The sequence below is a fragment of the Ambystoma mexicanum genome, chromosome 1q (genome assembly GCF_040938575.1).
Source record: "Ambystoma mexicanum isolate Mex_15411 chromosome 1q, UKY_AmexF1_1, whole genome shotgun sequence".
Lineage (NCBI taxonomy): Eukaryota > Metazoa > Chordata > Amphibia > Caudata > Ambystomatidae > Ambystoma > Ambystoma mexicanum.
Genome location: NC_090922.1, coordinates 590,724,425 through 590,750,377, shown reverse-complemented (window position 1 = coordinate 590,750,377; position 25,953 = coordinate 590,724,425). Strand labels below are relative to the sequence as shown.

Sequence of the window (25,953 nt, the reverse complement as noted above, 5' to 3'; positions counted from 1 at the left end):
AGTCTCAAAGGACTTTCTATTTTTGTGGTTTTTCAAGCGCAAAGAAAATGACAACAATAATGGTTCTCTTCTTATCTTGAGGAAGGTAAGGTTAAAATCATGAGCTGAAAAAACTGGACCCTTGACAGGATCTGGTGTTGACCAATGTAAAGCGAAATAGCAACCCAAAAGCCAAAGGATAAAAATAATCCAAGAGGACCAAATAATCACTGCACGTTTTTGCAAGGGAAAACAAGGTTTATTGCATGTAAAAAGGTCTTAGACGGTCCCGTAGAACCAAACTGACACGGAGCTTGTCACACCTCAAAAGGTTACAGGTTATGTAGGCGAAAACCGCTAAATCTGAATACAAAGGTTACAATGTTATGTGAGGGGTCAGAAATGTAAGGCAGACAAGTAGAGATAATTTTTCCACAAGTAGCCATCTTACTTCATAATAAGAGTGGAATAAACACCTCACTTTCCCTAACCTAACAAGGATTTCCTTACCTTTCCAACTAAGACTAAAAGAAAACACTCTAAAAAGCAATCTGCACCTCACACTTATACATACAACAAATCATACAGGTATAATATGCTGGTTAAACTCAATAACTTAAGAGTAATATTGTTTTTACTTTTGTATTAACTATACCACAATAAAAACAATAATCCCTTTCCTGGTGTACTCACCTGCCAGGATACAACTCCTACCACTACTACAAGTACTCTGTGTTGAGGCTGTTTCAAGCTTTGAACACTTCAATCCTTAATGTGGGAAAAGTAAAAACCCAACAACTGTATCATGAATAGATCCACAACACATTGGCAATGTTTCTCGCTTTGATTCATTTACCCCTGGCCACGTAGATTATATTCCTCTCCCCTTGATATTGGTTTAAGGAAGGGCTTCTATTCAGCCATCCCTGATTTTCCTTAATTGCCTTGCTTTTTTGGCAATACTGGTTTTCCCGACTTGCCCTCCTTTGGCTTTGACAAAACAGTTTTTCCTTAATTGCCATTATTTGGCTTTGGTAATATTGGTTATAGTTCTCTTTTACAAATGCTCTTTCTAAACCACATTCATCATGTTTGAATATTCTTTCCTTTTGGCTTTGGCAAAGGTGGTTACAATGTTTCTACACTTAATCTCTCTTAATTTAAGAGTTGTGCCCACTTTGACAATGGTGGATAAAATGTTCTACAATTCTGTCTCTTTTAACATAAAAGTTATACTTAATTGGCTTCCATTCAATAGTTCGGTATTCAAAACCTTTAGCGGGAGTTAACATTCTTTTGTGGAGCGCCCCAGGGGTTCCATGGTAGAGGCAAACTCACCAGCCTTACCATGCGCCTCCAATAGACTTGCTGCTCCATCTCCTTTCATCGGCCTTGCAAAGGCATCTGACAGCTCCGGTAACGTTTCCCTCGCCCGTGCCTCCTGTAGCTGCAGCTTTCACTGCTGCTACTGCACTCCAGTGAACGCCAAACACTGGGTCACACGCAACAGCACCAGAAGAGCTCCTCTCTCGCTCGAGACAGCCAGCCTCTATATGTAATGTATCTTCAGGGGAAGATTTTAAAGGAATTAATAGGTGACTCTTGATTTTATAATTGAAACCTAATGTGGAATTAGAACTATCAAAAGTGGAGGTATTGGTTTCCTGATCCCTGCATGTATCATTCCCACATTTACCATAGGGGTTTTCAAAACTGACAACTTGAGCAAAAGCGGGAAGGGAAGCATTACTATCACAACATGCCAGTACGTATTCCGGTGTTACCAAAACCTCACCCTCAGAAGAGGAGGAATGCTGCGTCTCTCCTAACAGAGTTACCCCATTCCCTTGAGGGGCCTTCTTCCTGGTGATCCACCTGGTTAATACCACCCCCAGGGCTAGGATCTGGTAGCAGCTGCCTTCCCTAGGCCATTTGGGATGAGACTTTAGACAGGGATTCAGTTAGGACTCTGCAGGATTAATCACAGTTCATCCCACCTATAGAACACGCCAAAACTCCCTTATAGTCTCTGGACCTATTAGCCACACCTTATCTAAATCCATTCCCCTACACAAGTGGCCGACTACATCGTCACTATTAAATCCAGGTACAGGCGTGGGTCGTACATTTCTTGACACATTAATAAATCGTGACCGTCATGTGATGTGCACCCCTCCGATCCAGACACATTCAAAGTAAACTGACAAGGCCAAATCTGCTTTGATAAGACAATAGGCCTTCTCATTATACCAGATGCCACGGTGCACGCAAGCTGCACCCCAACCTTCGACTAAATGTATTGGCATCACCTCTGCTCTTCCTATCCCAAATCACAGAATGTTTCAGACACGGCTCCCCCTAATCTCCTTCAAATCCCAGGTGCTATAAGGAACTCATGGCGACAACAGTAAAGACAGACACAATTGATCACAGTTCAAGGGTGTTTATTAAACTGTAAGTGCAGGGTGTATAAACGGCTAATCTAATCCTAAATCTACAATGGGAGCAAGCGTCGACCATCAAATGAAAAATAAGGCAGTCCGTGTGGCATCTTGGCAAAGTTAAAAGCCTATACTAAGAAAAACCTATTGCCAATTCCTTACAACTAATTACAGAAAGAGTGTGGGATAGGGTATTCAAAATTAGGAAGAAAGTGTTCACAAGTGTTTGGCACGGGACAAGGTGGGACTTTGGAGCACAGCACACGCTCAAGCCTTCTCAGCACGAGCCAACAGTTCCGTATCAGCTATCAGATTCTTCAATGGTTAAGCCTCTTTTCAATAAAAGTATTATGCCTTCAGGATCCAGATATTCTCAACAAACAAAAACAAAGTTCTGTTGCACAAATACTGCGGGTCCCCTTTTTCTGGGCGCAGACCCCTTAGAAGTTGTATACAACTTATTAACAAGACAGTTCCTTTCTCAGTGAACTTTGGGTGACAACTGTCCACGCCTGGATCTCCCTAAACCAGGCTCGGACCCCAGATGACAAGGGGGACACTTCCCTTCCCCTTGTCTTGCAATGCTTTTTGCTCTCACAAATCTTAATGTCGTTTTATAACAGGTTTTCGGCCTTTGCCCCTGGTTGTCAGCTTCCCTCTGACTGGTTCCCTCTCGTGACTTTTGGTTGTCGGCTTCCCTCTGCCAGGTTCACTCTCGCCGTCATTTACCAGCAATTCCTCACCATGCAGGATTCACTTGCTTTGGATTTCACGATTCTCTGTCGGTCAAAGACTTTCGGCGGTACAGAGGATTTTACAAGACCCCTCTATGATTACTTTGACCATTCTTCGACTCTTCCCAAGGCTTTCTGTTTACGGCAAGTCTTCACCATTGGGTAATCGCCCAGAGTTTCCTGCGTGAGCACCCAAGTGGTGCCGGTCTCCTCTGTATCTGGTTTTCCCCCTCTGTCTTTAATATTATGCTTTTGCTTTTCAAAGTTCAATTTAGCCTTTGGCTACTTTTCATTCAACGCAGTTTGGTTTCTTATCGACACTTCCCTCAACTCACCGGCTGTGATGAACTGCTTGGCTTTCAGATGTCTTGGAGTCAAGGTTTGTACCACAGAAATCAGCGTCTCTCCCCAGCTTGGTAATCAGTGAAGGTGGGTCTTGCGTACAAGGCACATCTGTTACAATACACGTTGGCTATTGTTTGCTGACTTATCGTTCTGTCTGCAGAGGATCTACTGGCCTTGGTCGGAAATAGCAAAGTTGACTCTCTCCTTTCCCCACTCTTGGTCTGCACCGTCTTGCTCCTCCTCTTGAACTGCTGTGTTGAGTTAGCTCTTAGGTCGTGCGTTCTGCCTAGCTGCTCTGTTCCTGTTCTCTTGGGCTCCACCTTTTATCCCTGTGGAGAAGGGAAAGGGCCATCAGATGTGTGTGATTCTGGTCAGTTGTCGAACTCTGCCTGACCCTTGGGTTGGGACGTCAGGTGAACAGTTTTAACATTAGTCTGTTTTTTTCATCAAAGTGCTCAAATGTGTTCATATTGGAAAAGGTGGGGGTGACATGAGGAGTGATAGCCTTTGTGCTAGGGATTTTGGTAAACTCAGGAGAGTGAAATTGGTAGGGTTCATGAAACAAATGAAAATTATCTGAGTTTTTACTGTGATCTGAACAGGGGCGATTGTGGGAATGGTAGTGTGTTGTCTGAACAGACTAAGAGTGCGGGAAGTAATAATCAAAGGGATCAGTAGGAGAATGACTGGGAATATTTGGGTAGATAACCACTGGGAGACAGGGATTCTGGGAGTTGTGGTTCTCAAGAGTAACAGGGTTTGGGCTCCTAGCTGATTTGCCAGATTTGCAGGGGTAACAGAACTTGAGTAAGGGATCTTCAATGGAAGGAAGAGAGGTACCACGTATCACCTTGGATATTCCACCAAGCATAATCCAGGGTTTCCCATCCCAGGTGATCCTCCCTCGCTCGTCCACCCCCAGTGTTGGGATCTGAGAGCGCCAGCCCATTCCTGGCCACCTGAATAAGTCATTGTCACTGCGGTAATGTCATGAGACTCCCCTAATAAGTCAAAAAGTAATACTTGAAACTGGCTCCCCAACAACTCACATAACCCCACCACTTTCCATATCCACAGGGCATTTGTGGACAAAATTAGAAGAGCACAAGTCAGCATTGCAAGCAATTTGGATAAACATTTGCTTGCACCTGTGTCTATAGCTGCTGTGGTATCACCACATATTAATGCTCCCTCCTTCTCCTATAAAGCTATTTCTAGAGACGGGTTGGAGAAAATTCCTAACAAATTACAACCCACCACATGCTCGGGGGACATTATCCCAACAAGAATTGTCCTGGAACATGGGGGAATTTTTTCCCCTTTTTTGGTTCATTTTACCAATGATACATTTGCAACCAGCCATGTACCAGGCTTGTTGAAAAAGGTGATGGTCACCCCCGTGATGAAAAGAAATAGGACAAGATCATAAAGTTTTCAGCAATTTAAGACCTATAAGGAACAAGTTACTTACCTGTAACTGTTGTTCTCCAGCATGGGTCTGGCATGGATTCACATGCTCATGAATATTCCCTGTAGTCAGGCTGGGAATCCTCGGTAAAGAAAAAATCAGTTTCAGTTTCGTTTCTGAACTGTCTTTCTACTAATAACCACCAATCACTGGTCTCTGGATCATACTGCCCCCAGCCAATGACTGCCCTCTACCTAAGCCCCCCCCTCTGGCAGCCATCTTCAGATTTGGTAGCACGTAAAATGGCAGTAGGACTAAGAGAAGAGCCGCAGAGGGGTTGGAGGGAGGGTTCACATGTGAATCCATGCCAGACCCATACTGCAGAACAACAGTTACAGGTAAGTAATTTGTTCCTTCTGCAGCATGGGATCTGGCATGGATTCACATGCTCATGAATACAATAATACATAGCAGTACACACATGCACAACCACGGGAGGTGACAAGGCTCAACATTAAGCATTTCAACAACTCAACATTAAGCATCTCTTACCTCCTCACCAGGCTCACCTTGAAGTGAACAGGTTGCGCAGCACTGCCTGGCCAACTCTGGACTCCTCCTTGGAATCCCGGCCGACGCAGTAGAACATGGGTGCACAACTTATGGCCCGCAGGCCAGTTGCGGCCCGCCATGCTCTTTTGTCCGGCCCGCGAGGCACAAAGACTTTCCTAATGGAGGGCGGCCCGTGGCCGCCCTCCATTAGGAAAGTGTTTGTTGTCTTCCGGGCCGGACAAAAAACTGGCCCTCATTTGCTCAGCACACACACGCACCACGTCGCTCCTACGTGCCACGTAATGCGTGTGCTGCACCAATGGAGGGCCAGCACTACGGCTGGCGTGGTCCATAAGGCTTGATGCCGGAAGGCATTTCAGCCTTGGACCACGCCAGCCGTAGTACGATTCCAGCGTTCCAGCTTACCTGCCTTCCAGCACGTCTCCGGTAAGTGCTCTGTTTGTGTGTCGGGTTTGTTTTGCTTTATGTTTGTGTGTGTATGTTGAGATGCGGGGGTGGGAGGGGGGGTGTCGGATGTGTATGAATGTTTGTATTTGAATGTATTTTGTGTGTCTATGTTGAGATGCAGGGGTGGGGGGGTGTGTCGGATGTGTATGAATGTTTGTATTTGAATGTATTTTGTGTGTATGTTGAGATGCGGGGGTGGAGTGTGTGTCGGATGTGTATGAATGTTTGTATTTGAATGTTTTTTGTGTGTTGAGTTGGGGAGTGGGGGGTTCGGGTCTGTATGGGTGCATGCTTGAGAGTGTGTGCTGAGTTGGGGGGTTTGGAGTTGGGGGTTCGGGTCTTTAGGGTGCATGTTTGTGTGTGCTGAGTTGGGGGGCGGGGGTTTGGGTCTGTATGGGTGCTTGTTTGAGAGTGTGCTGTTTTGGGGGGAGGGGGGTTCAGGTCTGTATGGGTGCATGTTTGTGGGTGTGCTGAGTTGGGGGGTGGGGGGTTCGGTTCTGTATGGGTGCATGCTTGAGAGTGTGTGCTGAGTTGGGGGGTTTGGAGTTGGGGGGTTCGGGTCTTTATGGGTGCATGTTTGTGTGTGTGCTGAGTTGGGGGGTGGGGGGTTTGGAGTTGGGGGGTGGGGGGGGTTTGGGTCTTTATGGGTGCATGTTTGTGTGTGTGCTGAGTTGGGGGGTGGGGGTTCGGGTCTGTATGGGTGCTTGTTTGAGAATGTGCTGATTTGGGGGGTGGGGGGTTCGGGTCTGTATGGGTGCATGTTTGTGTGTGTGCTGAGTTGGGGGGTTCGGGTCTGTATGGGTGCATGCTTGAGAGTGTGTGTGCTGAGTTTGGGGGCGGGGGGTTTGGAGTTGGGGGGATGGGGGTTCGGGTCTTTATGGGTGCATGTTTGTGTGTGTGCTGAATTGGGGGGTGGGGGTTCGGGTCTGTATTGGTGCTGGTTTGTGTGTGCTGATTTGGGGGGTGGGGGTTTGGTTGGGGGTGAGGGGGCCATGGGGTGGGGGGTTTGGTTGGGGGTGAGGAGGCCATGGGGCATAGTGTTTGGTTGGGGGTGAGGGGGCCATGGGGTGGGGGGCTTGGTTGGGGGTGAGGAGGCCATGGGGCATAGTGTTTGGTTGGGGGTGAGGGGGCCATGGGGCATAGTGTTTAGTTGGGGGTGAGGGACATGGGGTATAGTGTTTGGTTGGGGGTGAGGGGGCCAGGGGCATAGTGTTTGGTTGCGGGTGAGGGGGCCATAGGGCATTGTGTTTGGCTTGGGAGTAAGGGGGCCATGGGGCATAGTGTTTGGTTAGGGGTGAGGGACATGGGACATTGTGTTTGGTTGGGTGTAAGGGGGCGATGGGGCATAGTGTTTGGTAGGGGGTGAGGGGGACATGGGGCATAGTTTTTGGTTGGGGGTGAGGGGGACATGGGGAATAGTGTTTGGTTGGGGGTGAGTGACATGGGGCATAGTGTTTGGTTGGGGGTGAGGGGGCCATGGGGCATAGTGTTTGGTTGGGGGTGAGGGGGCCATAGGTCATTGTGTTTGGTTTGGGTGTAAGGGGGCCATGGGGCATAGTGTTTGGTTGGGGTGATGGACATGGGGCATAGTGTTTGGTTGGGGGTGAGGGACATGGGGCATTGTGTTTGGTTGGGTGTATGGGGCCATGGGGCATAGTGTTTGGTTGGGGGTGAGGGACATTGGGCACAGTGTTTGGTTGGGGGTGAGGGGGACATGGGGCATAGTGTTTGGTTGGGGGTGAGTGACATGGGGCATTGTGTTTGGTTGGGTGTAAGGGGGCCATGGGGCATAGTGTTTGGTTGGGGGTGAGGGACATGGGGCATAGTGTTTGGTTGGGGGTGAGGGGGACATGGGGCATAGTGTTTAGCTGGGGGTGAGTGACATGGGGCATAGTGTTTGGTTGGGGTTGAGGGGGACATGGGGCATAGTGTTTGGTTGGGGGTGAGGGGGACATGGGGCATAGTGTTTGGTTGGGGTGAGGGGGCCAGGGGGCATAGTGTTTGGTTGGGGGTAAGGGGGCCATGGGGCATAGTGTTTGGTTGGGGGTAAGGGGGCCATGGGGCATAGTGTTTGGTTGGGGGTAAGGGGGCCCTGGGGCATAGTGTTTGGTTGGGGGTAAGGGGCCCCTGGGGCATAGTGTTTGGTTGGGGGTGAGGGACATGGAGCATTGTGTTTGGTTGGGTGTAAGGGGGCCATGGGGCATAGTGTTTGGTTGGGGGTGAGGGACATGGGGCATAGTGTTTGGTTGGGGGTGAGGGGGACATGGGGCATAGTGTTTGGTTGGGGGTGAGGGGGACATGGGGCATAGTGTTTGGTTGGGGGTGAGGGGGACCTGGGGCATAGTGTTTGGTTGGGGGTGAGTGACATGGGCCATAGTGTTTGGTTTGGGTGAGGGGGCCATGGGGCATAGTGTTTGGCTGGGGGAAAGGGGGACCTGGGGCATAGTGTTAGGTTGGGGGTGAGGGGGCCATGGGGCATAGTGTTGCACTCCAAGAGTGAACCCAATAATAAAGTTAAAACAGGCACAGCTAGGAGATGTTCATTGTTGGCTTTTTGAGGAAACCTGACTCAACAAAGGCCATACTCCTCTTGGGCAACCCAAATAGCAAACTGTAGCAGTCCAAAATAACGGCATGTCCAATCCAGGGTCAATAAAATATATATAAATTAATTAAACAGGCGAGATACAATAACTAAATAGAAATAAATTATAACTATGGAAAATGTGTAGTACAAAATGTAAGTTTGAAATGCAAATAAAAATCGTTACCCCTCAAAAACATTCTTTTTCCATGTGTTTAGTACAACTTGGGGGTTTAAAAAGCCTCCTGCCACGCCCCGCCTACCGCCCCGCCCACATTTACTTTTCGGCCCACTATAGCCCTCATGTAAGGTACTTTCGGTCCTCTGTCAAAATCAGTTGTGCACCCCTGCAGTAGAATCTCATGAAGGTGTGCGTCGACCTCCACGTAGCAGCCCTGCAGATGTCCAGCAGGGGCTCTCGGACGGCCGGGCAACGGTAGGTTTGCCAACCGGTGACAGTGCATGATGCAGCCGGAGAGCCATCAGGAAATGGAGGCCTTGGAGAGGGCCTTTCCTTGGTTCACAGCGCCAAAGTTCACAAACAGCTGTGATGTCTTCCGAAAACCCTTTGTGCGGTCCATGTAGAACTTCAGCGCTCTAGCTACATCCAGCGAGTGCAAAGTCCTCTCAGCTGACGACAAAGGCGACGGGAAGAAAACAGGTAACACCAAGGGCTCGTTGAAATGGAAGTCCGACGGCACCTTGGGCATGAAGGAGGGGTGTGTCCTCAGCACCACCCTCGCCTCATGGAATGTCAGGTATGGAGGTTTACAGGAGAGGGCCTGGATCTCTCCCACTCGTCGTACGGAGGTGATGGTCACAAGAAACGCTGTCTTCCACGATAGGAACTTCAGTGGCGCCAAATGTAAAGGCTCGAATGGTGGCCCCATGCGCCTGGTCAGCACCACATTGAGTTCCCACGCCGGGGCCGGAGCATTCACCAGCGGGAACGAGCGGAACACTCCTTTCAAGAACTCCTTCACCAGGCGGTGCAACCACAGCAACGACCACCCTGGAGTTCTGGTGTAGCAGGAGATAGCCACCAGATTAATTTTGATGGATGCGCCAACCCCGCCTTGGCTAGCGACAGCAAGTATGGCAGCACTGGAGGGGCCGTAATCCGCAGAGCGTTGATCTTCTGTGCACGGCACCAGACAGAGAACCTCTTCCATTTATGTCCATAGCACTTAAGAGTAGAGGAAGCCCTGGCCTTAGCAAGTACCTTTTTGCAGTCTGCTGGGATATCGAAGCCTCTGAACTGTAGTGCTGCAGCAGCCAGGCCTGCAGGTTCAGCGACCCTGGGTCCTGGTGCAGGATTGCGCCTCCTTCCCTGGTGGGAAGATCTGCGTCCGTCGGAAGCCTGACTGGAGGGGACGCTGACATGTCCAGAGGGTCTGGGTACCATATCTGCATCCTGCACCGGGACCGTCTGAGTTGACTGATGAGTCGCAGAAGCAACGGCAACGGTGGGAACGCATAGAGGAACAGGCATCGCCCATGCTCCCCGGCTGGGGAAACTTGCTGGCGAACCTCCGGCACTTGGTGTTTGTTGCCGTCGCGAACAGATCTATCTGGGGATTGCCCCATCGTCGGAATAGTAGATCCACTTGATCCTGTCGGAGCTCCCAGTCGTGGCACGAGCGCAACTCCCTGCTGAGTGAGTGAGACAACAGTGTTATTTACTCCCGCCAGGTCGAAGGATACCAGGAACATCCCCTGGAGACGGCCTAGTGCCCCAGGTCCTGCGCTTTCTTGGATAGAGCTGGGGATCTGGTGCCTCCCTGCTTCCGGATGTAGAACGTTGTGGTGCTGTTGTTGGTGAAGACCCGTAACACTTTGCCCTTGAGAGACAGGAAGAAGGACCTGAGGGCCCAGAACATGGCCTGGAGCTGCAGGACGTTGATGTGTAGAGATCTCTCCTCCGGGAGCCAAAGGCCTCTTGCGTGGAGATCTCCGGTGTGCGTGCCCCATCCCTCCAGGGAGGCATCCGTCATCACCATTTCCTAATGCGCTGGGGTCTGAAAGTCCTGCCCGCCACGAGATGCGCGCAGGTGCCCCAAAACCGGATCGGCTGCCAGAAAGTCTCATTGATGGCGATCTTTTCCTCACTTGTACCCAACGGGAGTCGAGGAATTCTTGCAGCGGCTGCATCGGCAACCTGCACAGTCGCACGAGGTAGATGCATGACAACATCATATCGCACAGGGACTTGATGGACCTCACCCTGACAACCTCTGTGGTCAACAGCCGTTGTGCCTTGCCCAGGATGGCCTTTATCCTCTCCTCCGACAGTGATGCCAGCCGTGCCACCGTGTTGAGTCTGGCTCCCATGAATAGGGCATCCTGCGATGGCACCAAGCAGGACTTGGCAAAGTTTATCGAGAACCCAAGTTCCTTGAGCAGGCGGACGGTCCTCGCTGTGTGGTCGACGGTGAGTTCTCTTGATTTCACTCGGATGAGCCAATCGTCCAGGTAGGAGTAGACGTGGATCCACTGCAGGCGCAGCCGCACCGCCACCGGTGGCAGGCACTTGGTGAAGACCCTTGGTGCTGACTTCAAACCGAAGGGCAGTGCCTTGAGCTGATAGTGCCGCCCTTGGACCACGAAGCGCAGAAACATTTAATGCCCCTTGTGTATGGGGATGTGGAAGTAGGCATCCTCCAAGTCCAGCGACGACAGAAAGTTGCCCTCCTCCAGTTGTACCAACACATGTTGGCTTTCCTTCCTGGCCACTGGTGGAAAATGGGGACACTTCTTTTGGAACTCCAGCGTGTGCCCGTGGGCCACGGCATCCAGCACCCAACAATCGGTGGAGATGGACTTTCACGCGCTGACCAAGTTAGCCAGCCGGCCTCCCACCAGGGTGCTCGGGTAGGGGCCGACGTCACAGGCGGTTCAATCTTGCTTCTCCAAGGCCTTGCCACGTTGGGCCCCTTGGCGATGACAACGGTGTCCACTAGCCTTGTTGCGGCCTCTGTAGGCTTCCTGCGACGAAGAGCGGGCCGCCTGACGGTATGATGAGGAGCTGCCACTGAATGCTTTGGAGGCACCCTGAGATTTGCCTCCGTAGGTCCGAAAGGACGGCTGTCGCTGGTGGAGAGAGCCCAAGGCCCGGGCCGTCTCGGTGTCCACCTTGATGGCCTGCAGTGACTCGTCCACTGCCTTGCCGAACAGGTTGTTCCCTGTCGAAGGGCATGTCCAGTACCCTGGTCTGCACGTCCTGACGGAAATCGGTGGCCCTGAGTCAACCACACCGGCGAAGGCAAAAGCTGTTGCCCATCTGCCGAAAACCGCTGTCGGTGATGTCCGTTGCCACCGTGATGGCATGGACCGATGCCACCTCGCCTTCCTGCAGGATTTCAAGGGCTTCCGCCCTCTTGTTGTCTGGGAGGAAGTCCAGGAGGGGAGCGATCTTAAACCACAGCTCCCTGTCGTAGCAGGCCCATCGTCCCATGGCATCCAGCTTCTTCCCCTTGCCGTGCAGTGGGGAAGTGGAAGTTGATGTGGCCCCCCCCAGCCGATTTCCTCTTGGCCACCACGGAGACCACCGAATCCGGGGACTGCTGTGCCCTGAGGCACATAGGTGCAGAGTCTGGGACCCGGTACTACTTCTCATACTAGTCCCTCTTCGCAGAGGCCGTGGACGGGTTCTTCAGAAGGGACAGTCCTTCGTCCCAGATGTCATCCAGTAACGTCGTTGGTAGAGGAACCCCTCCTTCTTCTGCTCTACTGGGCATAGCTGGAACAGCTCCGATGCCCTGGCGATCATGGCGTGAAAGGAGCCAATTTCGTCAGGAGGTGAAGCCCGGGGAGGAGGTAATGGGAGATCTGTTCCGTCGTCACCACCGTCGTCCGTCCCTGTCGTCGCCATCTCGTCTCATCCCTTGGAGGAGGGGATGGAGGTGAAGGATGCAAGGGTGGGGGGAGGATGGACTTGGTGTGGCGTCTGGTTCCTCGTTGATCTGCCGCTCTTCGTCGGCTCTACCCTCGGTCTCTGCATCAGCCTCATCGGGATCCTTCCCGTGGGCCCTTTCCTCAAACCTCTTGTTCAGGGTTGTCTTGATGTCAGACAGCTCGTCCTCGGAAGAGATATCTGAGCCTGTTAGGACTACCTCACCCCCCCCTCTTTCTCATCCCGGGGTTTCACGGGGGGCTTTTCGATAGGCTGGAAAGAGGATTCCCTCAGGGATGGCAGGGAAACGCTAGGTCTGGAGGTCGTCTCCACTGGGGTCACCACTGCAGGCTTCACCAAGGCCGCCACGACTCCCTCAATCGAGGCCTTAGCTGGGTGAATCTGGGCCTTCACGACCTTGGGCACATCTGAGGGATTCACCGTGGGGGGAGGGTCGCCGCCTCGCTCCCCCTTGACTTCCTCCGTCTGGACTTGCCGGGGCTTCTCCTGAAGCTTACCCAGGTTCTCCGACTTCCTTTTCACTGAGCCAGAACGTTGGCTTGTGGTTGACGGCATCAGTGACATTGCGCCCTGCCTGACAGCCGAGGAGCCCGAACCAACGGTACTCCCGGTGCACGCGGGCTTGAGGTGCTTTGCCTTCTGTTGGGCCCCTGTCGCCGGAGCACCCTCAAAGGTCTTAGAAGACCGTCCGGATGACTTCTTCTCATCTGCTGCTGGGCTCTTCGCCTCCAGCCAGTTAGCGAGTCGAGTACTACTGTCCTTCATGGTCCGGGCGGACATGTTCTTGCAGAACGCACAGTCCTCCTTCATGTGCGACTTGTCGGCGTGAAGGCAGTAGAGGCACCGGGAGTGCTCACCTTCCTTGAAGACTTTCTGTAGTCCACATCCTGGGCAGATCCTAAACAGCTTGGATCCAACGGGCGTCGAGTCTCCTTTGTCTTGGGTCATGTCCACGCGGGATAGGCATCAAATCTCTTCCGGAATCCTCCAAGAAGTGAAATTCGATGAAAAATTGCCCTTGAGGGGCATAGAAATTTCCGAAACGGGTCCCCATTGATCGGAATATGAAACGGTGGAGCTTGAGGCTCGATTTGACCGAAAAATAAAGAGTAAACTCTTTGGAAAAATGCAACACGCAGTAAAAGCTCGAAAGCTAAAGCACAAGGACTCCCAAAACTTGAATGTGCGGTACAAATCTGAAGATGGCTGCCAGAGATGGGGCTTAGGTAGAGGGCAGTCATTGGCTGCGGGCAGTATGACCCAGATACCAGTGATTGGTTATTAGTAGAAAGACAGTTCAGAAACAAAACAAACATTGTTTCTTTTACCGAGCATTCCCAGACTGACGACGGGGAATATTCATGAGCATGTCAATCCATGCCTGACCCCATGCTGGGGAACAAATGTGCCTTTCTTGCTGAAAATGATTGACAAATTGGCGACTATACGGCTCCAGGAATATGTGGAAAGCAAGAAGATCCTTCATCCCAGGCAATTGGGTTTTAGGCCCTCACACGGCACAGAAAGCGCCCTTTTGGATTTACAGGCCAAAATGCTTAATATCATGAACACGAGCAAATCGGGCTTGCTGATTTTATTAGATCTATCAGCAGCCTTTGATCTTGTAGATCATGAGAAATTGCTCACTAGGTTTGTTAAGCAGGAAAGGTGCTCTAGGGGAGCGATAAACTGGATTAGATTCTTTCTCCAAGAGAGAAAATAGAGAATACTTTGGGGTAATGCATGCTCCAAACCCGAGCTAATTAATTGTGGTGTACCGCAAGGGGTTTTCCTCTCCCCGGCACTATTCAATATATTCTGTCACCCCCTATGTTTTCTCTTAGGCTCACTAGGTGTGCAATTCACAAATTATGCTGATGATACTCATCTCATTATGGAGCTGAGTAGAAATTATGAGAAAGACTTGGCGAACATCAAACAAATGTGTAAGTCTATCCAAAACTGGATGACAGCAAACATACTTTGTCCTAATGCGGCAAAAACAGAGTTCCTTATCTTTGGATCCACACAAACAAGTTCCAAATTAATGATGCATTATGAAGGATTTACCATAGATGGGCAATGGTAAATCCTTCATACTACATCACATATAGTAATATGTTTGTTGTGCCACAGCAGTGGAGAGAGGTTCTTGAAAGGGGTCTTGGTATGCGGAAAAAGGAATAACCTTAGGGCAGAAATGTAGGACAGACAGCGTCTAAGGTGAAGACCTTCGGGGGGATTTTTGAGCCATCTCTCGGTGCTGAAGCCTATGTTAACAGCGTAATCAACAAATGTCAATATCATCTGACCCTGCTCAGATTGGTGAAGCCATATGTCTATCTGGCGAATTGCACTACACTAGTTCGAGCTGTTATAATGCCTATGCTCGACTATTGTAGTGGCTAGAGCGAGAAAAGGTGACATAAAAAAACTACAGATTCTCCAAAATGATGCAGCATGGATCATTAAAGGCCCAGCAATGCAAGACTCAATTTCTGCACATAGGAGGGAGTTGCATTGGCTTCCAGTTGAGGCCAGAATATACTTAAAAGGTGAATACTATTGTGCATAGATGTTTATATGGACAAGAACCAGAGTACTTAAAAGTATGTCTGATACTCGAAAAACATGCCAGAGTTACCCGGTCTAAGGACTTGATGTTACTGACCGAGCCTAGATGTAAACGAGTTAGAGGCAATGGACGCTCGTTTACGGTACACGCAGGGCTGGTCTGGAATAAACTTCCCCCTGAGATGCGCATGGAAGAAAACTTGACCATCTTTAGAAAACGTCTTAAGGCGTTACTGTTTGTTTAAATTGTAAGCCGGTTGTTGTTTGTCTATGTTATAAATGTTGCGCCTTGATGCCCGCGGGATCCGGCGCCTTATAAACAAACAAACAAATACATAAATAAATAAATAAATACATTGTCCTCCTTCCCTCCCTCCTCACTGCTAGTCTGATGTGAATATACCCCTTTTCCTCTTCCAAATAGTTTTGTGCTCACTTTCCATTTTCGGCTTTCCCCGGTATTATCATGGGAATCGTTCGCATCGAGAAAGAAGAACTAGTTACTCTTACCTTGTAACGTTCTTTCGATGGGATGTTCCTCCGACGTATTCCTTATCTTAGATAGAAATCCTTCAGCTTTGCTGGCCTCGGAAAATTTTTTCGCCAGAGGGCGCTGCGCGTCGATGATCGCCAAGTCGATGACCCTCGACGGCCTCCGTGCCGACGTCGACGTCATCCTGCCTATAAAGGCCGCGCGCAGCGTCCGTTGCTCAGTTCCGTTTTGTAGTCCCCAGTAATGTTTTTGGATTAGACTAATCACCTTGAAGGAGCATAGGCTGCAAACCCACAGGAAGTCATACTGCGGGGATGGATGGGAGGGTCGATAAGGAATACGTCGGAGGAACATCCCATCGAAAGAACGTTACAAGGTAAGAGTAACTAGTTCTTCGAAGGGATTGTGTCCTCCGACGTATTCCTTATCTTAGATAGACTCCCATAGCAGTGGTATTGTGACTGGAGGCGGGAGTAATAAAAGTTATGTTACCCTTCCAGAATGGACAGAGTGTAACACAGCCTTGCCGAATCTAGTTTCTTGACTAGAGGAGGAATCCAGGCTATAGAATTTGGTAAATGTATGTGCGGACGACCATGTGGCAGCCGCACATATATCTCGAATTGGCACCCCTCTTTGAAGGGCTGAGGATGTTGCGATACCCCTGGTAGAATGAGCCCTTAGATTTTGAGGAGGCTCCTTTCCTGCCAATTTGTAGCACTCCAGAATGGCTAAAATAATCCATCTGGAGATGGTTTGTTTTGTTATTGGAAGGCCCAACTTATGTCCTGCATAACCTACAAAGAGTTGGTCTGCTTGTCTGATCTTAGCCAATCTGCTGATATAGAAGCTCAAGGCTCGCTTAGGGTCCAGCCTGTGCAGTCTCTCTTCCTCCTTCCCCGGATGAGGAGGAGGGTAGAAAGAAGGTAATATAATCTTCTGAGTGATGTGAAACTCCGAGACTACCTTCGGGAGGAAGTTAGGCTTCACCTGAAGAACAACTTTGTCCTTGTAAAAGATTGTATGTGGAGGTTTACACGATAAGGCTTGCAACTCGCTAACCCTTCTAGCAGATGTCAATGCTATTAGCAAAACAGTTTTGAGGGTGAGAAGCTTCAATGAACAAGAGTGTAGTGGTTCAAAAGGGGCACCCTTTAGGAAGTTTAAAATTAGGTTTAAATCCCATAAGGGAACTTGAAAAGGTTTCGGGGGATAAACATTAGTTAATCCTTTTAGGTATTGTATTACCAATGGAATTTTGAAGTATGAAGGCTCCTCTGCAGTGCGCTTAAAGATTGATAGCGCTGCGAGATAGCCCTTAATTGTGCCAACCTGTAGGCCTGAATTAGCCAGGTAAAGTAAGAATGACAACACCATAGGTGTACCACAAGAAAAGGGTTCAATATTCTTTTCTCTGCACCAGCTGCAAAATTTGTTCCAACGGCAGCGGTATAGAGTTTTAGTTGCCGGCCTTCTGGCCGAAAGCAACACCTCCATAACATCATCCGGAAGGTCCCAATCCTTGTACCTCAACCTTTCAGACACCAAGCGTGAAGGTTGAGGGTCTTGATGGCTGGATGGAGAACCTGACCTTCCTTCTGCGAGAGAAGATCCTCTCTGTATGGCAGTCGAATTGGAGGGCAGATGGACATGTCTAGAAGGTCCGGGTACCACGTTCTCCTGGCCCAATCCGGGGCAATTAGGATCATGGTCTTCCGAAACCTTCTCAACCTCCTGATCATTTGAGGAATGACAGGGACCGGAGGGAACGCGTACAGAAGTGGGAACTCCCAGTCCACTACGAACGCATCTCCTAGAGCTCCTCTCGGGGGAAATTCCCTTGAGCAAAATCTGTCGCACTTCCTGTTGATACTGGTGGCGAACAGATCCACTTGAGGGGTTCCCCAAAGGGCGAAGATCTCTTGAAGGACTTCCTGAGCTATCTCCCACTCGTGAGAGACTGTGCTCTGCCTGCTCAGAGCGTCCGCTGTCAAGTTCTTCTCTCCGGCTAGGTGAATTGCCGATAGAGAGATTCCTTCCTGAATTGCCCAAAACCAGAGCTGCATCGCCTCTCTGCACAGTGGTAGTGAGCCTACGCCTCCTCTTTTGTTGAGGTAGTGCATGGCCACTGTATTGTCCGTCATTATTAGGACGTTTCTTCCCCGTACAGACGGCAGAAAAGCCTTCAGCGCTAGTCTGATGGCTCTCAGCTCCAACAGGTTGATATGTAGTCTGGACTCCGATGGAGACCAACGACCGCTGATGGTCAAGTCGTTGGCGTGAGCTCCCCACCCCGTGAGTGAGGCATCCGTGACTACTGTTATCTCCGGCCATGGTTGCCAAAACATTTCTCCTTTCAGGATGTTCTCCCGACAGGCCCACCACTGAAGGTCTCGGGCTACTTTGACCGGGATCCGAAGGAGATCTGTCATCCTTCCTGAGAACTGTGACCACTGAGTTCTCAGTGCCCACTGGAGGGATCTCATTCTCAGGCGAGCCTCCGGCACGAGGAATATGCAGGATGCCATGAGGCCTAGCAACCTCAGAAAGTCGTAGGCTGGGAGATATTGGGCATTCTGAAATCTGATGACCATCTGCAGAATATCTCGAGCCCTCACCTCTGGTGGCAAGGCTTTTCCCAGGGAAGTGTCCAGGACTGCTCCAATGAATTGGAGTCTCTGTGATGGTATCATCTGTGACTTCTTTAAATTGAGGGAGAAGCCCAGCTTGTGAAGGAAGTGGCAAACATAATCTAGTTGTCTCTGAGCCTGTTCCGAAGATACAGTTCTGATCAACCAATCGTCTAGGTAAGGGTAGACATGAATCCCTTCCCTCCTTAGACTTGCAGCCACAACCGACATTAGCTTGGTAAAGACCCTCGGGGCGGAGGTTAGCCCAAATGGCAGAACTCGAAATTGATAATGAGAGCTGCCAATTGCGAACCTCAGGTATCTCCTGTGCCTGGGATGGATCGGCACATGGAAATAAGCGTCCTGGAGGTCTAGAGATACCAACCAGTCCTGAAGCTGGAGGGCCTGAAGGATCTGAGAGAGAGTCACCATCTTGAACTTGTCCTTTCGGAGGAATTTGTTCAATTCCCGTAAGTCTAAGATGGGTCTCAGTCCTCCGTCCTTCTTCGGTATTATGAAGTAGGGGGAGTACCAACCCTTGTTCCTTTCCGCTACAGGTACCAGTTCTATGGCACCTTTCTCTAGCAGGTCTAAAACCTCCTGCAAGAGGAGCGGATCTGGAAGCTTCAAAGGGTTGTTCCCCGGTGGATGACTCTGAGGGATATGTAGGAAGGGCAGGCAATAACCTTGGGCTACTGTCTCCAGAGCCCAAGCATCTGACGTAATAGCCTGCCATTCCGTCAGATGGTGAGTTAACCTGCCCCCTACTGGTGTTCTGTGAGGGGAGACCTCAGAGTGGTTTTGAAGCGGCTGATGCAGTTGCCGAAGGTAAAGTGGCTCCTGCTCCTGCGGGTGCGGCTTTCTTTCCCCTACCCCGTCCACCACGGGTAAATCTTCCTTGGCCTCTTTGAGCCGGTCGTCCCCTGCCCCTTCCATATGAGGAATAGTAACGAAAGGACCGTCCTCTCCACGATGATCCCGAAGGACGAAAGGTATTCTGACGGATAGCAGCTCCCAATGACTTGGCTGCTGCCTTGGACGTTTGCAGTTTCTCCAAACTGTCATCCGCCTTCTTTCCAAAGAGGGTAGAACCGTCAAAGGGCATATTCAAAAGCCTGGTCTGCACGTCAGAGGCAAAACCAGACTTCCTCAACCACGCATGCCTGCGGATTGTGGTACTTGCCGCCATGGCCCTGCTGATACTGTCAGCAGAATCTAGGCCAGTTTGTAGGGTCTCGCACATCGCATCTTTACCATCCCTGATGATGTTTAAAAATGCGTCCCTTTCCTCTCCTTCTTGGAGGCAGTCAGCCGCTGATGAAGCGCACTCCCAAAGGGTGTGGCTGAACCTAGCGAGCGTACAGGTCGCGTTAATAGACTTTAACGCCATGCTACAGGCAGAAAAAACCTTCTTAGCCATGGCATCATATTTTTTGTCATCCCTATCCTGCGGAGCAGTGGGGTATGCAGATGTGCTGCCTGATGAGGTTGCAGCCTGTACAACCAAGCTCTCAGGAGTAGGATGTTTTGACAAATATTCAGGGTCAGAACTAGCCACCCTGTATTTTGTTGACAGTTTTTTATTTACTGCCGGGATAATTTCTGGCGTTTCCCAGTTTGTCAAAATCCTTCTCTGTAGAGCAGAGTGAAATGGAACCACAGGATCCTCCTGTGGGCCCTTGTCCAGTATGTCAGTGAGGTCATCCTGCTGAAAGGCAGGAGAAGGTGCAGACCAACCCATAAATTCTATGATTCTAGACATCAGAGCTCTATATGGAGTCTCCGCATGTTCTCCTGGGTCTGGTTTGATAAATTCTGCTTCAGGAGAAGTGTCCAAGCCACTAGCTTCCTGAAGTGCATCCTGAAGATTTTTTAATCTTCCTTCCTCAGAGGCGAAAGTCTCTGGCTCTGGTGATGTGGTCCTCTGTAAATCAATATCTTGGTCTGAATCCTCCCTTTCCTCAAAAATCGAGGTTAAAGGGGGATACATTGGTTTTTGGAATGGTATAAACCCCATTTCCAATGCAGAAGGAGCCATCATCACAGGCCTTGAAAACGTCGATGTCGTCGACACCGACGTGAAAGTACTCGAAGGCGCCGTGAAAAGCGTCGAGAAATGTGTACTAGGCCTCGAAGAACTCGAAAGGATCGGAGTCTTGCTCGAGAACGACGTCGACGTTCTCGGCGTCGAGTCGGAGGTCTTTTGTCTAACCGTTGGCTGTGGAGTAGCCGTGGTTCTTTCCTTCACCGGCGTCGATATCGGCGTCGACGTCGGCGTCGACTCGATCGACTGATGCGCCGATGAATCCTTCGACAACGGCGTCGATGGCGCCGACCTCTGTTTCGAAGGAGTTTTCGACGATGGCGTCGATGATGCTTTATCTCCCGATGGCTCGAGGCGCTTTCGGGTTGACTTTTCCGCCGGGTACTGCGACTCGCGGCGTTTAGATTTTTTGGGTTTTTTACCCGGGGTATCACCCTCAGCTGTCTTCGAGGGGGACGAGGCCGCTTTCTCGAAGACGCTTAGCATCTTTTTCCTGAATTCCTCCCACTCAGCTTGCGAGCTGCGTTTTGTGGGGCAATGAACTCTCTCAGGAGAACTCGACGAAGATGACGAAGGGGATCTCCTACGTCTCTTCTTCGAGTGTCTCGATGTCGACGAGTGGTGGGAGCCACTTCGTGATCTAGATCGAGAGTGTTTTTTATGGTGAGGAGACGAACGTCTCGACTCTACCGAAGAAGCTTTCGAGGAAGTTAAAGTTGACCTACCTCTCTCGAGCTTCCCCCTACGCTCCTTCAAGGCTTTCGCCGTCATGGAAAGGCATTCCTCACACTCCGAACTCTGGTGCGTGATTCCCAGACACCACAAACAGACCCTGTGAGGGTCCGTCAACGACATTTTCTTCCCGCAGTCTCGGCACTTTTTGAAACCGGACCGAGGGGTCGTCGGGTCGGAGGAGGATGCCATCGATATCGAGGTAAATAGTAGTTATTATATACGTTATCTTTGACGAGAACTGAGCAACGGTGTTCCGAGGCACAACGAAGCGCGGAAAAACGGAACTGAGCAACGGACGCTGCGCGCGGCCTTTATAGGCAGGATGACGTCGACGTCGGCACGGAGGCCGTCGAGGGTCATCGACTTGGCGATCATCGACGCGCAGCGCCCTCTGGCGAAAAAATTTTCCGAGGCCAGCAAAGCTGAAGGATTTCTATCTAAGATAAGGAATACGTCGGAGGACACAATCCCTTCGAAAAAGGCGGAATTCACCGACAAGAGCAATACTTCCCAGGGATCTGCATCCTGCTTTAAGGTAGCTTTGTTAGAGGGGGCACACGCCCAGTCATTCCGTTTCATCAAAAGGCCCTCTGATCCTTATTAAGTTCCCAACACACCACCCAGCCATTTTGTGGCAGCAGCAGTAGACTAGAGGGAATGCATTCGTTTTCCTACACATGTCAACTTAATATAAGCTAATCAGTGGCAGTTCTTTGTCACTACCAGGACACGATTTGTGTGGTACCCGGTGAAGTCACCTGGCAGCATCTCTGCAGGGTTTCAGATGGGACCCACTAATCAGTTCTAAAGTGTGAGGGTTGCTGTACTTGGCCAATACAATGAAGGCTAGGAGGTTTAATTTGACTAACACCATTGTGTCAACACAGAGGGGGTGAAGGCTGGGTGTGTTCAAACGCAATGGAGGGTGGACAGGACCCTTTGCCTAACAGATATCTCCCTCCCCATATTTGTCATGAAGTACCTTCTCTTGGTGGTTTGTGGGTACCGGTGCACCTGACGTCAGTGGCTTCTCGCTTGTAATGGACATTTTCCTCCAGTTTGAGAACATAAGTCGGTTGTGGCCTATCTTAAAACCAGGGTAAAGTTTAGTGTATTTAGCCGGCAAGGGCAGGGGGCTTGAATAATGCAGATTATGTCAAATTAATGTACTTTCCCAACTACCACTCACCTACCACTGTGATATTAACATCATTTTAACATTAGGCAGCAGAGTATAATTTACATCGTGTTTATGTAACAATTAAAAATATCTGACAACAGCAGACTAAGGGCACATTGAAAATGTTTAAACATTGTGTACCCTTGTGCAATAGTTAATTTTACAGCGGCTAAGGCACAGTCATAACAAGCCAATTCTACAGCATGCAGACTCATTTTACATACTTCCTAGGCTCTTCTACTGTCTGTCATTTCTTAGGTATCTGATTATGCAGCAGTGTAGTGGACAAATTCTTGAACTAGTTAGTTCCATTTGCGAGCAAGTACATGTTTGTATTTCACAAAATGTTCATGGAGCCACTTCCACAAAATGTTGTATTCTTCCAACCAAAATGCAATGAGACAACAACTATGTGGATTTGAGAGCCGACTTACCTTAAGAAGCCCAAGTGCTACATTAAAGATGATGTTTAGACCCTGCAGAGGAGAGAAAGAAAAAACATTTAGCAGGCATGTGATGCAAGCATTACGCACTACAATACAATTTAAGGTGTTCGAATGCAGAAAGCAAAATCAAGGTGCCACTGACTCAACTGTGGTGGTGGTGAGGAGAGGAAGTGGAAATAGTCCAGGTGTAATGAGGTCAACAGAAAAGAAGCCCTCAGGGATAATCCTGATATAATGCCAGGCTCATCGACAGGGAATTGGGCACAGAGTGTATGCTCAGAGGGCAACAATGGTATCATCTGCCAAGACAAGATCTTACTCATGTAATCTGGATACATTCCCACACAACACAAGACAAGATCTTACTCATGTAATCTGGATACATTCCCACACAACACGAATTTGGCAATTGTTAAAGAGTCAGGGATATCACCCTGTGAAGAGGGGATGGGATTCCCCTCAGCCTTTGATGGGAGGCCTACAAGGGTTTTCACCGGAGCCAGTCATCCCCCAGAAGTGGGAAGGGCAACAGACCAGTTCCTTCGACATGTGCTTACATGTTAGAAATGAGTACCACCTTTTCTTGCTCTATGCATGTTCTTCACAATTCTGGCCAGTATCTTTCCTGTCCCGTAGGACTTCCAACATCCAGCATACCTAGCGGGGGAGGAACGAGCGAGTAACCTGACCAGGAGAGAGACAACAAAGAAATGTACCACAGAGCAGATTGACTGGCCAAACAATTTACGTGAAACAGACAAGGGGACAGATGTAACTTTACTTGCAGCAGATTGGCAGAGTGGTCCACATAGCAACCTGCCAATCCCTACGCTCCATGCAACATCACAGAGCCAATTTCTTTAGCTACAGCAGGGCCATGGCACCATACTCATATCAAACTGGCACACTGTGTGCTTCGGCAAGCCCTCACACGAACTGGGACATTGATTGTGATTGGAACGTGCAACCATTTACAAATGTAGGCGACACATGACTGAGAAGTATGAGGGGCATAAACTCCCATTTATGTGTCTGATTGGAGGAGTGGACAGAGTAGCAGTGGTGAAGGGAGAGCAGCAGCGGTATGGAGAGAGAAGAGTGGTAGTGGTGTGGAGGGGAAAGTAGCAGTGGCGTCGAGAGGGGAGAGCTGTAATGGAGAGAGGGGGGAGCAGTAGTGTGTGGAAGGGGAGAAGAGTGGAGGGGAATAGAGAGAGAGAGAGAGAGAGAGAGAGAGAGAGAGAGAGAGAGAGAGAGAGAGAGAGAACATCAGATGGAGAAATGGAAAGTGCTACTGAGAAGGAGAGTAAGAGGGAAAGGAGTAGAAGGAGGGAAAAGGAAGGATAGAACACCAATGCAAGGAGTAGAAGGGCAGGAAAGGGAATGAAAGAACACGGTCTGAGTGTCAGAAAGGTACCTAATAATATACCAAACTGCATTGGGGAACCATGTTAGGGATGCCCTGATTGTTTCCACTGGGAGGTGGTAAGAAAGGGTGTTTGCCTTTAGGCCATCACCACCAGGAAGATAGAACTGCAGCTAGTAGGGGTCACCGATCTCTAGAGACCAACCTTGGGTTGGGACGTCTGGGTTAGGGAAGGATCTGCCTGCAGTAGTTGAGAGATAGAGGGAGAGAGGGAGGCACCGCTTAGTAAGCCCCCTTTCGAATTCTAAAGTAAATAATATATATATCCTCGAGCGTTGGTGTGTTCTGGAGACGATCTGTGACCTATAACACAAAGTACTGCACTCAAGAAGAGGTGCATGGTTTAATTTGCAAACATGAATTATGCCATGTTACAAAGGAATATGTAACCTAATACAGAGAACATCAAGCAATCACAAATTCAAACAACTGCTTGAATTGAGACACTGTCAAATTTTGCATTTGTTTTATGTTTTTAAATAGAGAATATTTGTAAAGGCATGTATCAGTGTGATGGGCCACAAACCTCATCACACTGCTGGCCATTACCTACTATGGGGCATTGGGACATGTTGCGTCTGTTCAGTTTGAGTTACATAAGCAAGGCTTCATCAATGGCAGCTTGCTCACCATAATTTGGATTATTCATTGCAGTATACTAGAATTGGGTAAACTGAGAGCTTGGGAATACCAGAATGAGAGGCTACGGGAAATGTCAAGCCTATTAAGAGCTTACTGTAAAAGCTAGAGTGTGAGTATATTGAGAATATCAAGCATACTGTGAATGTCAAGCTTAATGCGAATGCCAAACAGAGCTTAATGAGAATGCTATGACTGGGAGCTTTCATTTTTTTGTTTAATTATTTTTATTAAGATTTATTATACAACTTAATAACAATGCAGAAATTCATGAAGATATCTAACAATCAAAGTAATCCAGAACAATGTTAAGTATGTATTCAGCAGACAGATATCTAGATGGATAACAATGCAACAAAGATTACAAAAGGAGGTTGATGAACAATAAGATCTGCAGAAGGCCTATAATTCATATGCTAAAACGTACAAGGGGGACAGACGAAGAGACAGGCATAAAACACACAGGAAAACCAGAGGAAATAGAGGGAAGGAAGGGGAGGATGTATATAAGACATTATGCTATTTGATGTTTTGAAATTGTGATCCAGATAGCATCAGGTAAAACAAGTAAACAGATTCAGGAGTTATGTAAATAAAAAAAGGTGTGCAGAGATAAGTGTAAATACATATATGTAAATAGATATAAAAGCTCAGGTTCCATGAGAAGATGCATTGAAACAATCAAGATAACGAATGAAAAAGGTCAACTTAGCATTGTACTTGGGAATAGAGTTTTGATAATTAGCCATACATAGTTCCATTCTTTGTATGTGGCCGATGTTGTTCCACCAACCCCTTGCAGAGAGGTTGCGTGAGTCTTAACAGTTGCCAGTGATGAGCTTCAGAGCAATGGCAATGAATAGGTGGTATAACTTGGCTGAGGTATGTAAAACATTAGTCTTAATAGCCAGGCTGCCCAAAGAAATATTCAGAAAAGATAGTGGGATGTCCACAGTAAAGAGGAGTTTGAGATATTTCCAGATATCTTGCCAGAATTTAAAAAGAAAAGGACAGTAAAAAAACATGTTTATATGAAGCAGGGGTACTGCCGCACGACCAACATTTATCATCAGCATCGGTCCTGAATTTAGATTTTACAAGGGTAATGAACGCTCTATGAATTTAAAAAAAAAACAATGCTGTGTTATGTTAGCTGATACAGATATACCTTCGATTTTAGAGTATAACTGGGACCACGTCTGGTCAACAGCACAGCCAAAGTCGTTTTCCCAGAGTAAGTGAACAGGCCATACAACACATTTGCTGGATAAATCTGATGCCTCTTTTTAACCAAGGTTTACGATATAAGGTTCTGTTATTAATAGTAATATGTTTGTAGTGCCACAGCAGTGGAGAGAGGGTCTT

At 48.9% G+C, this 25,953-nt stretch overlaps 1 protein-coding gene across 1 annotated transcript in view; it reads right to left on the bottom strand.

Annotated features, from left to right (window-relative positions):
* RABGAP1L (RAB GTPase activating protein 1 like) overlaps positions 1-25,953 on the bottom strand; it is a 3,056,406-nt gene that overhangs the window by 424,753 nt on the left and 2,605,700 nt on the right. Inside the window, exon 20 of the mRNA XM_069641102.1 lies at positions 22,515-22,556. Coding sequence (XP_069497203.1) covers positions 22,515-22,556 — 42 coding nt within the window. The remainder of the gene's footprint in view (positions 1-22,514; positions 22,557-25,953) is intronic.